General features: G+C 45.0%; 1 protein-coding gene across 6 annotated transcripts in view; it reads left to right on the plus strand.

Annotated features, from left to right (window-relative positions):
• LOC142578625 (multidrug resistance-associated protein 1-like) overlaps nucleotides 1–18107 on the plus strand; it is a 289636-nt gene extending 271529 nt beyond the window's left edge. For all 6 annotated transcript variants that reach the window (XM_075688047.1, XM_075688043.1, XM_075688046.1 and 3 more), the window contains 2 exons: nucleotides 16885–17079; nucleotides 17147–18107. In XM_075688047.1, coding sequence (XP_075544162.1) covers nucleotides 16885–17079; nucleotides 17147–17258 — 307 coding nt within the window. In that variant the 3' untranslated portion in view covers nucleotides 17259–18107. The remainder of the gene's footprint in view (nucleotides 1–16884; nucleotides 17080–17146) is intronic.
• Nucleotides 18108–20943: the final 2836 nt, after the last annotated feature.

Below are 20943 nucleotides of genomic sequence, written 5' to 3' on the forward strand. Positions count from 1 at the left end.
ATAAACACGCTATACAGACATGCACACAACACACAAAAAAATGCATGCTGTGGTCGCGAACAAAAGAAATCTGTTATTCTTTGGGGAATGCGACTGCAGCAAAAAAAAAAACTTTGTTTCAACAGTACACGATTTTAACATATCCTCATAAAATATGCTTTTAGGTGGACGACATGTGTAATCTCTGCACAGTGATGGCACGTCTTCGTTAGAAATTCTTCATGGTTCACATCACTTACACACCTTGGTACTTTGTAAGGTCCAAAGTTCTTGCTCATGAGATTCTGGCTGAGGCCTCGCCCTCTAATGGGGATCCATACCCCAACTTGGTCACCAGGTTCATAAGTAACTTGTCGATGGTGGAGATTGTGCCTTATTGCATCTGCACACTGCTGCTTTCTTATGTGCACACAGGCCAGTTGACGTGATTCCTCTGCGCACTGAATGTACTCGTCGACGTTAGGAGCTAACTGGTCAAGCTGATTGATGTCTTCATACGAAATCATAGCATCTAGCATAGTTTGAACATCTCGACCATAAACGAGGCGAAAGGGCGTGAATCATGTAGTTTCCTGCGTGACAGTTACATACGGCAGGATTTTGTCCCATGTCTGCCAGCATTTTGTTTAGTCTTTCTGCCGAGCCGTTAGGCTGAGAGTCGTATGCAGTGGCTTTCCGATGACTCATGTAACTCAGCTTGAAGATGTTGTCCAGAAGCTTCGTCGTAAATGCCGTCCCTCGGTCAGCAATAATGAATGACGATGCGCCATGCCGAAGCACAAGGTAACGCATAAAAAACTGGGCAACCTTAGATGCTCTCCCGCGTGGTAGTGCCTTCATCTCAGCTTAACACGTCATGTGATTAGTTGCCACAGTGCTCCACTTGCTTCCAGAGAAAGACAAGGAAAATGGTCCAAGGAGGTCCATTCCAACTTGATCGAATGGCGTATGCGGTGGCTCGGTGGGTTGTAAAAGGCCTGCAGACTTGAAGGGTGATGACTTGCAGCACTGGCATTCACGGCATCCTTTCACGTAGCGTTTGACGCAAGTAGCCAGTCTAGGCCAGTCGTACAGTTGTCGCACCCTGTCCAGAGTCCTTGAGTAGCCTAAGTGTCCACATGTCGGCTTGTCGTGGCAAGCTAATAAGATGTCATCGTGAAGGGCTTGAAGCACTACTAGAAGATGGAATTAGTCACCAACACCTGTGTTTCTTTTGTATAACATACCCTCTCGTAGACGAAATGACAACAACCTTCATGAAATAGGGGCAAGGAATGGACACGATGCCACCTTCTAAGTGATCGATGATGGGCCTTAACTCAGCGTCCAATCAATGTTTAGCGAGCAGATCCAGTCCACTGAGGCCTCCTAAGAAGGCACTGTCATCTTCCTTGTCTGGATTGTTAGATTCAACAGGTGCTCATGGTAGCATGTCAGCATCTTCATGTTTTCTGCCTGACTTGTATACGATAGTGATGTTAAATTTTTGGAGTCGCAGACTCCAACGTGCCAGTCGTTCAGAAGGGTCTTGGAGGTGTGCCAACCAGCACAAAGCTTTATGGTCGGTCACAACTTTAAATGGCTGCCCATAGAGGTCCTGCCTAAACTTTGTAGTAGCCCAAATGACCGCAAGGTATTCCTTCTCTGAGGTGAAATAACTGGACTCTACGCGGGCCGGAGTGCGGCTCGTGTAGGCTATAACTTGTTCAGTCCCATCTTGCCTTTGCACCAGGATAGCTCCAAGACCTATATTGCTGGCATCAGTGCGTACTTCTGTGTCAGCATCCTTGTCGAAATGGCCGTGCATGGGAGGAGAATACAATCAACCTTGAATCTCCGCAAAGGCGGTCTGTTGTTCATCAGTCCAGAGGAATGATGTGTTGTCACACGTAAGGCGAAATAGTGGCTCTGCAATCTTTGAAAAATTTGCAATGAAACGTTGATAATATGCACGCAAGCCCAAGAATCATCGGACACTTTTCTTGTCGGTTGGAGCTGGAAAAGCGGCTATGGCAGCAGTCTTCTCAGGATCGGGCTGAACTCCAGCGGCACTCACGATGTGACCGAGGAACTTCAGTTCTTCGTAGCCAAAATGACATTTCTCAGGCTTGAGTGTGATGTCAGCTGATCAAATGGCTTCGAGTACATTCCAAAGGCAAGAAAGGTGCTCATCAAAATTTTTCGAAAGGACAACGACATCATCGAGATAGACGAGGCAGCTTTTCCATTTGAGATCAGTGAGAGCGCTATCTGTCATCCACTGGAATATGGCTGGAGTGGAACAGAGGCCGAAAGGAAGTACTCTAAACTCGTAAAGGCCGTCCGGAGTTACAAAAGCAGCTTTCTTGCTGTCCCGCTTATCAACTACAATTTGCCAATAGCTGCTCTTGAGATCGATAGAGGAGAAATAACTTCACCAGTTTGTTACAAACCAAGGCAAGAGCAAGCAACAGAATAGCAGCCAAACACGAAATTCCAGACACGAAGGAATGGTTCTCCAGCTGGTGCGGGATCTTGGCCTTCAACGTCTTCTTCTTCACCGTTTTTGCTGAGCACACTATGCTGACCGTTTGCTGGCTCAAAACACCAGATGGCAATATTTTGTACGCTCTGTGTTTATGCTGCATTTTGTTTCACTTCCTCAAGAGAAAGCATTAGTTCAGGGCCAACTCCAATGTCGCCTATTGAAATGCATGTAAAACACATGCTTTTATGAGACAACTGCTGGACCAGTTGGAATTAAATTCATTGCATCTTAGAGAGTAAAATAATTTCTCTACCCGGAGCCCCTATCCAGCTTGTTTAACCAACGCATTAGAAGCAATTCACAACCGAGCTTCACGGTTAGGGATGGGCGAATAGTGAATCTGAGGCTCAAAGCGAATAGTGATTTGGTCGAATAGTATATATTATAAAGGAGATTTATTGAGGTTCGTAGCAACAGCCAGTTCTGGGATGCACTGGGCACAGTCCCCTAGCTCGAGCCTCTGTTGCGCACTTGATGCTGCTGATGCTGCTGACTCTGCACTCACGTTCGTTATCTTCCTTGCAATGGCCCCGTGAAAATAAAGGAGCCATCCTGGCGACTTAGTTTTCTGGAAGGACGGTAGAATTGTGATATGGCTTGAGACGCTGAACGTGAATGACTTCGCGGTTACGACGTTGCATGTTGAACGGCGGCGTTAGCGACTCAACCAGGTAATTAATGGGTGATGTTCTCTCCAGAATGCGATATGGCCCGTCGTACTTCGGAAGGAGTTTTGAAGCGAGCCCTGGCGTGTGGTGTGGCACTAACAACCAGACGAGGGCACCCCGGAGAAAAGTGGGAGTCGAGTTCTGGGCATCGTGAACGGCTTCTTGATGGTTCTGGTCGTCCAAGGTGAATCGGCGGGCCAGCTGGCAACATTCCTCGGCGTGTCTGGTGGCTTCCGAGATCGGCAGGCGTTCAGATGGGTCCGGCCAGTAGGGCAGAATGGTGTCGATGGTGTGTGAAGGATGACGACCGTAAAGAAGGTAAAAGAGTGAGAATCCGGTAGTGGCCTGAGTTGCAGTGCTGTAGCCATAGGTGACAAATGGAAGAACTAGGTACCAATTACAGTGATCAGGTGAGACATACATGGCGAGCATGTCACCAAGAGTTTGATTAAAACGTTCCGTAGTACCGTTAGTCTGTGGGTGATAAGCAGTGCATTTACGATGAACAATAGTGCATTCAGCAAGCAGTTGTTCGATGACTTCAGATGAGAAGGCGCGGCCTCTGTTGCTTAAAAATCACATGGACCTCCATGATGAAAGAGAAAACGGCCTAATATGAAATTGGCGACCTCCTGCGCTGTAGCATTTGGTAGAGCAGCAGTCTCCGGATAACGTGTTAAGTGGTCTACCGCAACGATTATCCACCTGTTGCCACTAAGAGTAAACGGAAATGGCCCATAGAGATCTATGCCCACGCGATCAAAGGCTCTTGTCATTGTAAATGCTGGAGTTCACCGGCGGAGTTGTGTGGTGGCGCTTTGTGGCATTGGCACTTATGACAAGAGCGGACGAAGTTTCGAGCGAAATGGTACATTCTGCGGCAGTAATAGCAGTGTCGAAGTCTTTCGTAGGTCTTGAAGACTCCCACGTGGCCACACTGAGGGTCGACGTGGAACGAGGAACAGAGCTCTGATCGCAAGATTCTCCGAATGATGAGTAACCAGGTGTGTCCCTCTGGGGCATAGTTGCGTCGATACAGTAGCTGGTCTCGAATCGCAAAATGAGAAACTTGGCGCCGAACCGTTTGTGACGCTGGAACTTTCAATGTATCCGAGAGAAGGTCGAACAGAGATGCAGTCCAGGGATCATTATGCTGCGCAGCAGTTATAGTGTCAAAGTCCAGAGGGGGGGGGGGGACAATGTGCACACTCAGGAGGAGTTGTGACTGGCCTTCGGGGGAAGCAGTGATCAGGATAGCGCTTCAGCATCAGAATGCTTTCGCCCGGGACGGTAAACCACGTGGATGTCATACTCTTGAATTCACAATGCCCAGCGGGCAAGACTGGGCATTGGGTCTTTCAGCATCGACAGCCAACATAGTGTGTGGTGGTCGGTCACTACATCAAAAGATTGGCCGTATAAATATGGCCGAAACTTGCCAAGCGCCCACACAGTGGCCAAACTGTTTTCCTTTACGCTGTAATTGGTCTCCGCCTTGGTTAACGTGCGACTCACGTATGCGACGACGTATTCTGTGTGACCAGGTTGATGCTGTGCCAAGGCCTACACGACTTGCATCGGTGTGGATTTCGGTTAGTGCTTGAGGTTCAAAATGGCGAAGAATGGGTGGCGTCATGAGAAAACGACGCAAGGCTGTAAAGGTGTTGTCACACTCTGGAGACCATGATGAGAGATCTCTAGCGCCACCAAAGAGCTGCGTGAAAGGCAATATAATTGACGCAAAGTTTTGAACGAATCGCCGAAAGTAAGAGCAGAGGCCGATGAAACTGCTTAGCTCTTTCGTAGTGGTAGGTTGTGGGAATGCAGTAGCAGCACATAGTTTCTTGGGATCCGGGCGAATGCCCTCCTTTGACACGATGTGGCCTAAAATGATGAGCTGACGAACAGCAAATTGACACTTCTTCAGGTTAAGTTGTAAACCGGCGTTGGTCAAGCAAGTGAGTACGTGCTATAGGCGGAGAAGGTGCATTGCGAAATCAGGGGCAAACACCACGACGTTGTCAAGGTAGCAAAGACAGATTTCCCATTTGAGGCCATGCAAAACAGTATCCATTATTCTTTCGAACATAGCAGGTGCGTTGCAAAGTCCGAAAGGCATGATGGTGAATTCAACAATCCATCTGGTGTGACAAAGGCAGTTTTGGGGTGATTGGCCTCTGCCATCGGAACCTGCCAATAGCCTGACCGCAAATCCAGCGAAGAAAAGAGCTCGGCTCCCTGCAAACAGTCCAGAGCATCATCAATGCATGGTAATGGGTAGACATGCTTCAGCGCGATCTTGTTCGTCCATCGAAAATCAACACAGAAGCGGATGGAACCGTCTTTCTTTGTGACGAGTACCACGGGAGAGGCCCATGGGCTCTGTGAAGGTTGAATGATGCCTCGATGGAGCATGTCATCGACCTGGTCTGCAATGACGCAGACCAGGTCTGTAGCGGACATGCAATATGGTCTTTGTCGCAGCAGTGAGCGTCAGTGCCGATGTGATGCTCGACTGTCGACGCACAGCCAAGACATGTTTGCACAACGTTGCAAGAACGGCAAAAGTGCTGAAGGATTGTGAGAAGTTGAGATCGCTGTGAATGTGTCAGATCTTTGACGATGATTGGGCTGAACACACCAATCCATGTTGAGTCGAGGATGGAGAGGGCACTCAGTTCATGGACGGCAGAATAAGGCACTTCGTCAAGGACGGAGACAATTCGTGTTGAATTGACCGACTCAACGTAACCAAGGCATTTGCGGCAGAGCAGTGATAGCGGCAGTGAAACATAATTGTAAGTGCGCATCGTGCTGACACTGGTGGCAAGCTCAAGAGCTGCAAAGGTCAAAGGAAGCGCTTTTCGGGTAACAAAGCGATGAGAGGGCATGAAGACCATCCCGTCGGACATAGTACCACACAAGACTGGTACGAATGCTGAAGAGCACAGGGGAATACAGGTGTCTTCTTTCATGGCAATTTTAGCAGCAAGATGTAAAACATGTGCAGCAGGAGTTCATTGATGATGACTCGCATTTCCTTTCTTCCTTTCTCTCTTTCAACCTGTTGTGAGTAGTATATATTTGTGCGGGCTTTAATAAAGATGTTGGCAGTCAGTGCTGGTCCTGTGCTCTTACTTGACCATTAGTTTTTTGTCGCGGTTTAAAATGAATGACCTGTACCAGGCAGCTAGCACCCAAACCCTTCTAAGTTACAAACACATACTATGGATAATCTAAGCCCCATCCAGATCACGTTGCTGTAACGTTGAAAGGATGTTGCAGCTGGACATAAGTGACCTCTAATAGATGTTCTTTTTAGGGATACAGGAAGTTCATAGAACATCCAATAAATCTTTCCTTAGAACGACAGAAAGCTGAGCAAGTTGGTAAGGATTCATTATGCAAAAAAGAAGCGAGGCGTGCAGACAGGACACAAGAATAGAGAAGTGGACAACACGAATGCTGACTATCAACTGAAGGGAGCACTGAGGCGAAATAAAAAAGAAAGAAGACACAAAACATCTGCGCATGCTCAGGAATGGTAACACCACGTGTCAGTCGGGTACACGTGCCGGTCTACGTGAGAGATAACTGTTAAGGCACTTAATCTCTTCCTTATGTAAAGTAATTGAAGGCTGACTCATGCACGCACTTCCACCATTATAGATATGTCATGCCTCTACCATAAGACATGCATCTTCATTCTTATGCCTGTACAATATCGCGCATTCACCTAACTCTGGCGTGCAGTTACAATCTCGGCAATGTAGCAAAAGATTAGAAGGCGATCCACCGGTTGACGACCTTTTATGTTCGATTAGCCTCTCATTGATACACCGCCCTGTTTGCCCTACGTAGAACTGGCCACAGCTAAGGGGAATTTTATAAACCACACCCATACGGCAGTCAGTAAAACTGTTGTTCTTATTGTGCTTCACTGGACAAATATCTGTTCGTTTCTTGCCTTTTACCCGCTCCTTTTTATTCTGTACGGCAGCGCATATCTTACCTAGCTTATTGGGAGCAGTGAAAGCAACATTAACATCATATCTACTTGCAACTTTTTTAAGCCTGTGCGACACTGAATGAATATACGGAATAGCCACTACTCTTTTTTTGCTATTACTACTTTCTGTAATCACGTCCGTCCCTCTCGAAACCGACTTCTTTAGGCGCTCAGCCACAGTGGCCACCACTAATATATAACCTGCTTCTAATAGGCGCCGGACCTGCGCATTAAAACTGGCGCTCATTTTGTGCATGCAGGATCTGGTGAGGGAAGACTTAAGGCACGACATGGCGATTCCGTTTTTTACTACTTTGGAATGCTTGGATTGAAAGTTTAGCAACGGCTTCGAAGATCTTGGGGAGTACTGCCAACAAACATGATTTTGTTCGAAGGTCAAGGAAATGTCAAGAAACTGAATTGCGCGTAGCTGAGGAAATTCCTTGGTAAACTTTAATCCTCCCCCATAAAGTTTAAATTGCTCACTTACTGAGGTAGCAGCGGAATCGAATTCTTCTCTATTGCAGAAAATCAGGTAATCATCAACGTAACGAAATATCTTGATAACGCTATCACCTAAGGCTTTCTCTGAGCAGTTGTCAACCTTACTCAGGTCAATGTTGCTAAGAACAGAGGCAACCTTTGAGCCAATACACATGCCTGATTTCTGCAGAAAAACGCCATCTCTCCACCCAATCAGTGTCGACTTCAAGTACATTGAAAGAATTTTTAGAAAAGCTCCCGTGGAAACACCGCATCTGTCAATAAAAGCCGACTCTTGCATTTGTTCTTTAATGCACTCATTTACGGAATTTAGCAGCCCGTCACGCGGCAAGGAATAATACAGGTCTTCGATATCCATACTAAAAGCTGTACAATCACCAGGATTTTGCTCTCTCAAATACTGAACTAGTGCCTGAGAATTACGTAAGCAAAAAGGGGTCTGAAAAAACTAGTGAAGCTAAGCAGTTCTGTAGGTAACTAGCGACAGATACCTGCCACGTCCCTTTCTTTACCACTATAGCACGAAAAGAAATTTCTTGTTTATGGGTCTTTGCCGAAAAAAACAGTTCTAAGGTGAGGGATTTAGCTTTCTTGACATTACAGACAAGCCTATCAAGATTATGTCTTGACAAGAGGTCAACCGCATGTTGCTTAACTACCGAAGGCTTGAGTTTTACTGGCTGTAAATTCTTTTCTATGGCTGAAATCGCTTTTTCTGAAAACATGTCATCTGGCATAATTACGAAATAACCTTCCTTGTCAGATATTACTGGTCTAAGTTTATGCTCCACAAGGTAATCAACTAACGGTCAGACAGGGTCAGGTGTCTTAAAATGAGAATTTGATTGCTTAATGCCAGCAATGCAATCCGAAATACAGCGTGAGCGTTCTTCTTCCGGGACGAAACTTGGAGGATGAAACTTCCGGAGCTTCAACAAAGTAAGAGGAAACGCCTTTCTAATAATTCGCCGCCAAATAAAGTACTGGTTCTTGGAGACGCCATCGTAAGTGATAACCGTAGAAGAACCCTTGCTTTAGGTCCTAAGCACTGTTTTAAGCCTAACATAAAACCTGTTGACGTTTTAAGCATACCACGTTGCATAACCAGGTTCGTCCCGGAAGAAGAACGCTCACGCTGTATTTCGGATTGCATTGCTCCATAACAGTGCTGCCAGGTGGGAATGGCACTGCCACGGAGAGATGAGAAAACTACTTTCAGACAAAATACGGGCGACGTTCATTGTGGCAGCACGAGCAGCACTGCACTCTGCGCAAGAACCACATGCCTACACACATGCACAATTACTGGCCTACGACATGCACTGTACCTTTAGTTATGCTTCAGCCACATGCTCTGCTGTTTTTGCATTGCACTTTCCCTCAATGGTACATCTGCTGAGACACACTAACGCCACAGTAACCACCATTGTCGGCAGGTAGCTTGTGACCTTGTTTGAAATGTTTCTTTACATATAAACATGTAAATGTCAAAATATAGATTGCAACAGCCATGAAGTATCTTTCTTATTAGGGTGAAATCCTTAAATGGCTGATGGGTAGAAAAATCCAATTTTCAGTGTTATGGCACCAAAATTGGTGCTTGAACCCTTGACCTTTGGTGTTAAATAGGGCAAAGCAAACTAAGGCACTGTTCATTAAGTAATTAGGGAACTCTAACCCACAACCTTTGGTGGGAGTCGAACCCACTTGGAGATATAGGTATTTCCAATTGACATCGTAAAGGTTGAGAGTGGAATTCACAACCCTCGACATTTGGTGGGAGTTGAACACGCAACCTTTGGTGGGACTTGATCACACGACCTTTGGTGTTAAGGCAAAAAGCTAAGGCGCTCGAACCCACAACCCAACATGGAGATATGGGCGAACTGGCCATATCTCCAAGTTGGATTCCAATTGACATGGTGAAGGTCGAGAGTCGAACCACTACCTATGGTGTTAATTAAGGTGAAGTTAATTAAGATAGAGTTAATTAAGTCATTTGAACCAACATTTGGTGTTAGGGTAATGTTAATTAATGCACAGTTAATTAGGGTATAGTTAATTAAGGCACCCGAATCCGCAGCTTTTGGTGAGACCAACCCATACGAGTTTGTGTTAATTAGCATGCAGTTAATTAATGTACTACTAATTAAGATGTAGTTAATTATGGCACTTGATCCCTCGACCTTTCGTAGAAGTAGAACCCATGACCTGGTGTTAATTAAGGCACAGTAAATTAAGGTTGAGTCAATTAAGGCACTCGAACTCGTGGCCTTTGGTGGGAGAAAAGTAATAGGAGATGCAGTCGAATAAGAATGACATGTAATTTAATTAACGTCTTGTGAGTGCCCAGGGTTTCGCCTTCATCCTCTTTAGCCTAAAGTGACTGCTAAAGTGACTCAACCTTTGTGTATAGTCCTAGCGCTCATCAAAATATGAAAACTGTACTCACAATATCGTAGATTTGAGTTTTGTTCCTTATGAGTTATTACAATTCCTGCAATGGCTACTTGAAAAAAAGTGAGTTCAGTAAGCACTAGGTAAAGCACACAAGTGAAACTCACAATGTCATATCAACATTACTTTTCTTTTATACAATTGATGAAGTTTTATTGCAAAAATGATTGGTACCCAGCCAGGCACATGTATGAAAATATTCATTCTAGCTGTATACAAACATGTTAAAGGTGTACCTAAAAAAAAATTTTAAAAAGAACTTCAATAAGAAACTTCTGACAATTCAACTTGACTAAAACAAAAGTAAGGATAAAAGGGTGTAAACACTCAGAAAATGACTAGCAGTCACAATGCCGCACTTATATTTAAAGGATTAAAACTGATTAGTTGGAGGTAATGTCACATGATAATGAACGACCAAAAGGGTATGGCCTGCATGACAGCTTCCTGGCCACCTGCTTCTGGGACCACTATATTCAAGACAGAAAGTCAGTACTTTCCAGCTATTTTTTAAAATATATACTAAAAAAATCCACACAAGCAGAATCCAGAGATGAAATGTTCATCTTGATAAGCAACTTGCTCAGGCAACTTTTCACACCATGAAAGTGCCAAAAACATAATGCTGCTAGAGACTTGGAGATAAGCATTGCAAATGAGAAATATATCCCAAAGATGTACTAGAAACCAAGTGATACAAACATGTCTGAAAATGAACTACCAAAATGTTGCCCCCAGGACATTTCCATAAGCGCTCCGCAAGGCGAACAAACGTGCCACAAATAGTAGTTGGAAGCACAGCTCTAAATTTCAGTACGCAACTGTACAGTTCTGCCTAGTATATACATACTTGGGCCATGGTCGACCGAACAAAAGTTGAAAAGACCCACCAATGAAGCACATTTCATTGCTACTTGCGCGCGGTAGATTACCCTGCACTTCCATCGAGACGCGTGCTGATTTGATATTCGTGGCAATGTGAAATCAGATATTGCAAGTTCAAGCTTGTTTTTTTTTTATATAACCTGTCCAAATATATCAACAAGTTAAAGATTCCATATTTTAACAGTATACTAATAGATATAGCTGAAAAAGAAAACGTTTATGTATGAGAAAAAAGTGACGTAACCAAAACCAAAAGTTTTGGCTTTTGACGCGCGATGTCCAGCACTGCGTGCAGAGGTCATGCGAAATTGTTACTGATAACCACGTCAAAAAAAATAAATACGGTCATAAATGAAATACTAGGCTTTAATCCTTCAACTTGAATATTTGCAAAATGATCAGATGGATATTTCACAATTCAGGAACACATTCTCCCTCTCGTAGGCTCTCGAACATGCACATGATGGGGGAAAACAAAGTAGATGACCGGTCACTGTGCAGGGACAGACAACAGTGCAATTTTTCCTTTCCCAGGATCTCAGTATTAGGCATTAGAGACAATTTGCTTGTATTTCTGTGGCATGGTGCGTTCATCAGGTCACAACGCACAATGTACGATCAATGCGCGGAAGCTTTGGATGTGCAAGAGATGTCCAAATCACAAAGACATTCAATGTCCTTTGGATTACCATTGACTGCCATGTACGTCACAGTTGGTAATGTGGGAAGAAGAGGACGCTGATGATGGTATTGGAGACGTCAAAGAAGAGTTTAGTATTATCGCTGCCCTACGCTTGTTGGCTCTGTCATTAAAAGCCATCTGTGAATAGACGCAGGCATCTGTTTGCACTGGTCCCAACTTGTAATCTCTTCTTCGTGTGTCTCGAACCAGGCCCATGATGTTTTCTTTAGATAGAATATTATAATGGGGGGGGGGGGGCAGCATAAGCGTGTTATTCCACCTGTTGTGTGCACTGACCCGTTCGTAATTCTGCAACCAGTCACCGTATTCTCTTCAACTTTTGCAACACATCTTGAAAGACTTTCATCTGTTGTTTCTGTTTTTCGCATCGCTAGCTTGCAGCTCAACTCATGGAAGTGCCACTTCAGTCACCGCCAAATAATCATGCTCGGACATCTCATCGATTTGTCAGGCATTCGGCCCAACCCCGCTAAAGTTCATGCTGTGCAGAATTTTCCTATACCAACTTGTGCCAAAGACGTTTGCAGCTTTATTGGCCTTTGCTCTTACTTCCGCAGGTTTGTGGAAAATTTCGCCCATGTTGCCCGTCCCCTGACTGACATCCTGAAGAAAGACGTTCCTTTCTGCTGGGGCCCTGAACAAGCGTCTGTTTTCTCGCAGCTCATCACGCTGCTCACCACATCTCCTGTTCTCGCCAATTTTGACGCCTCCGCTCCGACAGAAATCTGCACTGACGCCAGTGGCTGTGGCACCGGCGCAATTTTAGCTCAACGCCAATGTGGGCACAACCATGTTATCACCTACACCAGCCACCTCCTCTCTCCCGCTGAGCGCAATTACTCGATTACCGAGAGCGTGTGTCTCGCCCTCATTCGGGCGGTGGGCAAGTTCTGACCTTACATATATGGTCGACCATTTACACCACACCCTTTGTTGGCTTTCTTCCCTCAAGGATCCCACCGGATGCCTCGTTTGCTGGGCCCTACGGCTGCAGGAATACACATACACTGTGGTCTACAAGTCGGATCATCTACATCAGGATGCTGACTGCTTGTCTTATCATACCGTTGATGCACTGGACAGTTTAGTGGATGTCGCACTGATCGGCGTTCTTTCACTCTCCACCTTGCAAGACATTGGCTCTGAACAACGATTCGATGAACCGTTAAGACCCATTATTGAATGCCTGCTCCCTGATCCATCTGACCCATCCCTTCCCATGTTTGTGCTACAAGATTACATCCTGTATCACCGCAACATGCACCCCAACGGGCCCGAGCTACTAACTGTCATTCTGTCTCATCTTCGACAGATTCTACTCCAGTAACTGCACGATGTTCCCACTGCTGGACACCTTGGCGTCACTCGGACCTATGACCGAATTCGGCGACGGTTTTTCTGACCCCGTCTTAACCACTCCGTCCAGCGCTATGTTGCCGCGTGCAAGTTGTGTCAATGCCGGAAAAGACCAGCTGTGCATCCTGCTGGTCTGCTGCAGCCTTTGGATATACCGACTGACCCTTTTTTTCATGTTGGCGTTGATCTTCTTGGACCATTCCCTATATCAAATGGCAGAAATAGGTGGATTGCCATCGCTACGGACTATACAACTCGCTATGCCATTACTAGAGCGCTACCGACCAGCTGCGCTACAGACGTCGCTGACTTCTTGCTTCACGACATTATCTTACACCGCGATGTACCTCGTCAACTTCTCACCGATCGCGGAAGATACTTTCTTGCCAAAGTCATCAACGACTTACTTCGATCATGTGCTACTAAACACAAACTTACTACTGCTTACCATCCTCAAACTAATGGTCTTAACGAATTCCTGAACCGCGCTATAAGTAACGTGCTAGCAATGTATGTTTCCTCCTATCATCGCGACTGGGACATTGCTCCACCATTTGTCACGTTCGCTTACAAATCCTCGTGCCACGCCACAGATGGCTACTCACCCTACTATCTCCTCTTCGGCCGTGAGCCGACTTTGCCTTTCGAGACTCTCCTTTCGACCACACTCAACTCACCGACAGAACACACTCGAGATGTTTTAGCCACAGTGGCCCAAGCACACCAGAAGTGCCATTATGACCAACGCCATCACGACGTGGAGTATGGACGAGGTGCTCTTGTGCTAGTTTGGTATCCAACTCGGCGTGTCGGTCTTTCAGAGAAATTCCTCTCGAGATACTACGGCCCTTACCGCATCCTTCGCAAGGTGACCCCTGTCACATATGAAGTGTCTCCGCTGAATGCCACGGTGCCTTCACCTCTCTCTGACATCATCCATGTCAGCCGTCTCAAACCTTACCTTTCTCAGACCGATAGCCGCACCAATGAGGTGCTTTTTCCAACAGGGGTGATGTCACAGTTGGTAATGTGGGAAGAAGAGGACACTGATGGTGGCCTTGGAGACGACGAAGTAAAGTTTAGTATTATCGCTCCTCTATGCTCATTGGCTCCGGCATTAAAAGCCATCTGTGAATAGATGCACGCTTCTTCCTTCCCGTAACAATATTATAGATGTGAACTAGGCGTCTTTAAATGTCTTGTATATTTGGTCTTTTGTGGTGCATCCAATAAATATTTGTGGTTTGCTGGGATGCGTAAATGGTAATACATGTGTGGACAAGGTAAAACTCCACAGCGGCAGTGCAGTATCATGCACAGGCAAATGTCTGATGTTCATGGAACTAGATGGCAACCCGCTAGCCAGTTGGCAAGCTGAACAGCAACTCCCATCAACTACAAAAGCGAAAGCAAAAACTTCTGATAGCGCATTAAGCGGTTTTATGTTAAGCAGCTAAAGTAGCCCCAATAAATAATTTTGGAACGAAAATATTAATTTGTACCTTCAGCAAGAAACAAAAAAGTTTAGAGATACTAACAGACATTCCATTCGAATAAAACAAGGTTCGTTGAGTTAAAAAATTTCCGAGCAAACATTTTTGTGCGTATGCATTTGCTGCTACATTATATAGATATATAATAAGAAATTTCTGAATGTATCAAAGTATCGTAAGATGCAAATGGAAAGTATCGGATACAATAATTGTGGTAGTGTCTTGTATATGTATCTCAAATACGTCATATCATAAGAAGCCAACAAACACTGACACCAAGGACAACATAGGGAAATTACTTATGCTTAATAAATTAAATAAAGAAACGATAAATTAATGGAAATGAAAGTGGATGAAAAACCAACTTGCCGCAGGTGGGGAATAATCTCACAACCTTCGCATTTCGCATGCGATGCTCTACCAATTGAGCTACTGCGGCGCCGTTTCCCCATCCACTTTCTTGGGTATTTGTGTTTTCTAGTAGAACCCTGGGAGCGTTAGCCAGCACCACCACTCACAAACCTTCCCGGCGGGCGTGGAACGTCCTTTCTGCAGCAGGCGTCACGAGAACGTGATCTTTTTGGGTGAAGGCAACTGGTCAACAAACCCACACATGCGACCTGAAGGCATCAATGTTGCCGGATTCGAGACCCACGTTATGTAATGAACGAGAAGTGAGGGGCTTAACCGAGGGGCCCGATTTTGTAGTGATATAAGAAGCCAACAAACACTGACACCAAGTACAACATAGGGAAATTACTTGTGCTTATTAAATGAAATAAAGAAACGATAAATTAATGGAAATGAAAGTGGATTGAAAAACTTGCCACAGGTGGGGAACGATCCCACAAGCTTTGTGTTTGTTGGCCAACCTAGACTGCATGTCCACGGCAGATCGCTTTCAACATAAAGCCCACGCAGCCACGTGCCATACGCGGCTAGTTGCTGCCAAAGTATGACCCCTTCCCCCACCTCCTTTCACCCGGTTCCTTGGGCGCGACAGAAGACTGTGTGCTTCTTCCCCACTTTCCTCCCATGTGCACGTGGGATTGAGCCGTGATGGTCAAATCACCCTTGCACGCTTTCACTCACACTTACAGCATACAGCGCACGGAGACAGTGTTATCATCCTTGGACTGTACACGGAACATCGTGGCGACAGTGGCGACAATAGCAACAATTCATCTGCAGTGTCCATATAATTGCTATCGCAGTAGAGGACATACATAGACACTAGTGTATGTCCTTTTTCATGTGTGCATTAATGTGTCTGTTTTGAGTGCTCTGCTTTAATATAAAAATGTTTAGGCCTTAAATCAAAATTTCACTTCCATCAGTCACTAGAATTTAACTTTCTCAAATGCAACAAATTTCATTAAAATCAGACCAGTGGTTATCTCAGGAAAGCATTTCTGCATTATACATGTATTTAAATAGGCAGCATCGGGGTTGGGCCCGAGCTAAAGCTTCCTCTTAAGCTTGCTATATTGCTTCATGTCTAGAGCAGACAGAACAAGGCAGTGTTCTGGCCGCCCTTGTCTTGCTTTCTATGCAGTTTTTTTTTTTTTTTTTTTTTTTTTTTTTTTTTTTTGTTGTCATGGAACACAATATAGCTACATGTTGAGCACATATTTGCACCATGTCATGAGCTTTAGGTCGCAGCATGCGAACATTTTACTGGCCAAAAAAAAACATTGTGGAAACACTTGCAGAGCTTTTCCAAAATACTTTTGCTATGTAGCTAGAGACTTCGTCACCCACAAGGGCGTGCAATAGCCTTTCGCATTGATGCAATATTTTTTCTAGATTATTTTTGGTGTCTCTTTATTTATCATGGGTGAGCAGCAAAGCACAGCGCAGCTAATGCTTTTCTGGTGTTGCTGAAACTTTTGTTCTTGGCCGACTCCCCTACTTCCCACGTGGCAGCTGTGCCCATGTGATCCCTCGTGCCACACCATGCCAACTGCAGCGCCACTATTTCCAGAAATGGCGTCCGCCTGCAATAACATTGTGTCGAGCTTCATGGTGTGGCATTTGAAATGGGCTTCACAGGTACTAGTCGTCGTCAGGTATGATACACTGCTGTCACAGAAACTAGTGTTCATTTTCTTGAGAATTGGTGACAGCAAGATGATTAAACCATTAATAAGTGGTACCGAACATATGTGACTTAAGGCTAAAGCACTTTTTCTTGCATCTGGTTTAATTTTGAAAAGAATAAAGCCAACGTCCTCAACTCACTAAGTCTAGCAAATTAGGAAGTGAGTGCTTGTTGCATGCAGTGCTGGCCAGAGGCAGCTGGTGTGCCTCACTCGTGCCCTTCTGCGCAAGAGCAAGGTGCTGGTGCTGGATGAAGCAACCTCGTCTGTAGACCTGGCCACTGACCACCTCATCAAGGACACAATTCACCGAGAGTTTAGGAGCACAACAGTGATCACCATTGCCCATAGGCTTCACACCATAATGGACTGTGATAAGTGAGTTGTTTGCATCCAGGTTCAACGCATACAATTTGTAACCTCTTTTTCTTTTTTGCTGCAACAGGATTGTGGTTCTCTCTGCTGGTGAAATAGTGGAAGAAGGCTCACCAGCTGAACTCATCCAAAACGAAAACGGCCTGTTTCGTTCTATGGCAAACGATGCCGGCCTTGCATGAAAGGCCCTACTTGTTGTATTGCATTCTTGCACAGTTGTCAAGCCCATGGATGGAAGTAATTTCAGACTGCCTTAAAATATGCCTCGACGGGTTTCACAGCACTTCAGCCATTCACATTTCTACAGGCTAGAAACATGAATGGTATATCGCATGCAGAATATGCATCTTGCAAGAAACAAATTTCTTTACTGAATCTTGACATTATATTTTACCTTTTTACTGCCTGTAATCAGCTATAGAGCAGGAAGAAAAGTTAGGTTTTCCTGCTTATGTGTATTCTCATTCTTGTACAAAAATCTTTACACATCCATTTTAGTGCTATATAAATGTTTATATGACAGTCTTCAGGTTATTGTATAATTTCCTTAGCACACAATTGTCAAATGAAATAAGTTTGTCCTCTAAGAGGATTATTAGCTTCATTGTAATCATTTAGGAGAACAGTCTATGTTGGCATTTTGCAGTATTCAGTCTTTACCAGACTTGTTGAAGACCATGCCTTAGTGCATGAAAGAGAAACAGGCAAAAACTTATTTTGGTATTTATCCATGCAGTTCTTTCTCAACTGCACTGGATTATGCTTACCTTGTGAATTTCGTAGGTCAGGACGTCATTTCCTCATTTGCATGTGTGCTTATACAAGGAGTTCTCATTTTCCTGTTTGTTTACAGGACCTATAATATTAACATAGCAGTTGCAGACATCAGTGGCTACCAGCACAAAAGTTCTCCCACGAATAATAAAAAAGAAGTAGGCATTGTGATGAGCTGTTTCTTTTTACAATGTGTTGGCGTGCTGAATTTTGAATAAAAGATGCTTACATCATCAGATGAGCACTTTATAGTTCAAGCTTGCACTGCAGTCATTTGTTCATGCTACATGTCTGCCAACATGTAGATCACAAAACTTGTAAACGTCCCATGGGTATTTGCAGCCAGGAGGTTGCAAGTATGTTTTTTTCTTTTTTATGTGCGTGCCCCAAGCACACACCTTTTGAGGGATAAAGACGCATTTTATTAATGAGAATTTACTTTTCGACACTAGAAGCAGCAAATGTGGCCCAGCAGAGGCTGAAAACAAACACATTATTTTTAGACAACAACGACTTTGCTGTTGCCAATTTTGCCAGATTTAAGCATCTGAATTGCTTGAACCAAGTGCCCCTCTGGTATGTCGCACCTTGTACTGCCACGAGAGGACGATACAGGTAGCATCACAATGTCTCTCTTGCATGAATTTTTTTTTTTTTTGACGATGCCCCACCCTATCCTTAGGCTCTTAAACACCTTTTTCCCAAACAGAATCGACTTTTCAGAAAGCTTCACAATATATTCGTAAGAGTGCAGAACAGGTGCAAACTTGTAAACTTCACAAAAAATTCACGAGAGTTGGTAGGTATGCTGCTTACATGCCATGATAACAGACTGAAGACTGGTTTCATGCCATGATAACAGACTGATAACAGACTGGTTTCATCTAGACTTTAAATGAAATAGTCCCTTAGCAGTCGTAGGTTGTACCTATGCTACGCAGCTAGGTATAAAAGTTCAAAAACAGATTCTGTGTGCTAAAGCCAGTTTCAAAAAATGCATCTCTGCGGTTTTATGTTGACATTTCCTTGCAGATGTGGCTTGTGCATCGCAGTCAATGTTACATTTCTTTATTTTTAACAAGTACAACTCCGGAGATGTTTTGCAGTGGTTGGAAAATATTCTGCTTAAAGAATCGTTCAGAATGTGAAACATTTGTAGTGGCATCTTGGATGATGCACTCTATAATTTTGAAGATAGCATTCCTTGAGTGTGTGTTCACCACAACTGCTATACTTTGCTTTATTTCTATGTTGCCTCGTTCCTATCAGTGTTCAACCTATTGATGAAAAATTGTGTTGCAGTCGTCTGTTACATCAGTGGTTTTACGCCACACAAAACAGAAACCAAGTCACTTGCCTGTCATTAGTTTTAGGTTCGAGAAGGAAAGATGGCAAAGAAGATGAGACCCAATAAATCAGGTTCGGAGAGATCGCTGTTTTATTTTCGGAGGTTTACAGACGTGCAGGGTGCATTTTGTGAAGCAGACACCAGTCGGTGCCATCAATCTGCTTGATGCCTGCTTTCATGAGTGGTCTTGGGTGAAGCAGCAATGATGTGTGGTGAATGGTGGCCATGCAGTGTTTATGCTGCTGGCTGACAAAATAGCACAATGTGAACATGGCAAGTTGGGTACTGTGCCCTCAGGCCTCTGCTGCGTAAGGACTGGCTGGACCAGCAACTCTAACAACGTCAGGTTGGTAAACAACTAGAAAAGTAATAAAAGCATGTCACATGTGCTACAGCAAGTTGTGTTGTGACATTTTATTTCTTTGTTATGGAAAAAGTGGGCAAATGGCCAGATGCCTTCTCTGGCATGAGTTAACTTGCACGTTTATTTTCAGTACAATTGTGCACACCCATAATATATATGGGTCAAGGAAGGGAGCAACAAATGCCCGTTACTGCAGACACCTCTGTGCCTCTATGTAAGAAATGTCTGAATGGAAAGATTGCATTACTGGCGAGGCTGGTATAGTGGACGAAGTACTCGTTCTTTTCTACAGTCAACAACCAATTATTACGACAGCCTTGCCATACCACCACTGTCTCGATAGACTTTAATGTATGTATAAGGACAACCAAAATTTCTGGTACCTCACAGCTTGTGCAATAATTCTGAGTCTGACTGCACGACCGTGTATGGCCACCGAGGCAAGGAGAAATAGCGATACTTTCGTTTTGAGACTTCGACGGCATGTCGCCGGCACTCAGTGAAACTGAAACTAGCAATGCCTGCTATATCTAGTCGCCGCCGCCAAGAATGCAGTGCAGCAGCGACATCATGACAATGGTCAAGATATAGGCCACGATTTTGTAGCGACGCCTTCCGCTCGATTCTATGTCACTCTTATAATCTACCGTTCATATGGCCGGCTGATCCTTATGATAACGCTTGCGAAGCGTCGCTCTGACCAGTGACAAAGTGTGAAATGTGTGACTATCATAAAAGGTGTTGCTAGAAAATGACGGCCACGGAATGTTTAGGCCAAGAGCAAGTGTATGTGTTGTGGGGGTGCGCGACTCGCACGCGTCCCCTGATATGTTGTTTTCCCGCATAGCTCCCGTCTCCTGTAATCCGGCTTCGTCGCGTGGCCTGATGCCCGCGGCAGTCGGTCTGATTGAAGCGCAGTACGAGAGATGGCGCGAGTGTTGAGCTATACGCAGCCTCGAACCAGTGCGCCGCGTCACTCCTCCTCGCACTGGTATGCGCGGATTCCGTTTTCTCCCAGCGACAGGTTGGAAAGGTAGCGGCTTGATTGCAAATTAATGCACTTCTAATGTATTCTGTCTGGGATTTCTGTGATGTCAGATGACCCAAGGTCGACAGCGGCTTCGTGGTCACTGCCGCTATGATAGCAGAGAAGCGTCCGCTTTGTATTGTGTGGGGATGCGAGACTCTCACGCGTCCCCTGTGATATGTTTTTCCCGCATAGCTTCCGTCTTCTGCAGTGCGGCTTCGCCGCGTGGCCTGGGGCCCGCGGCGGTCGGTGTGGTTGAAGCGCAGTACGAGAGATGGCGCGAGTGTTGCGCTGCTAACGCCGTCTCACGACGGGGTTACTTGGGGGCGCAGGGGAGAACACGCTTTCTCTTTG

The sequence above is a fragment of the Dermacentor variabilis genome, chromosome 4 (genome assembly GCF_050947875.1).
Source record: "Dermacentor variabilis isolate Ectoservices chromosome 4, ASM5094787v1, whole genome shotgun sequence".
Lineage (NCBI taxonomy): Eukaryota > Metazoa > Arthropoda > Arachnida > Ixodida > Ixodidae > Dermacentor > Dermacentor variabilis.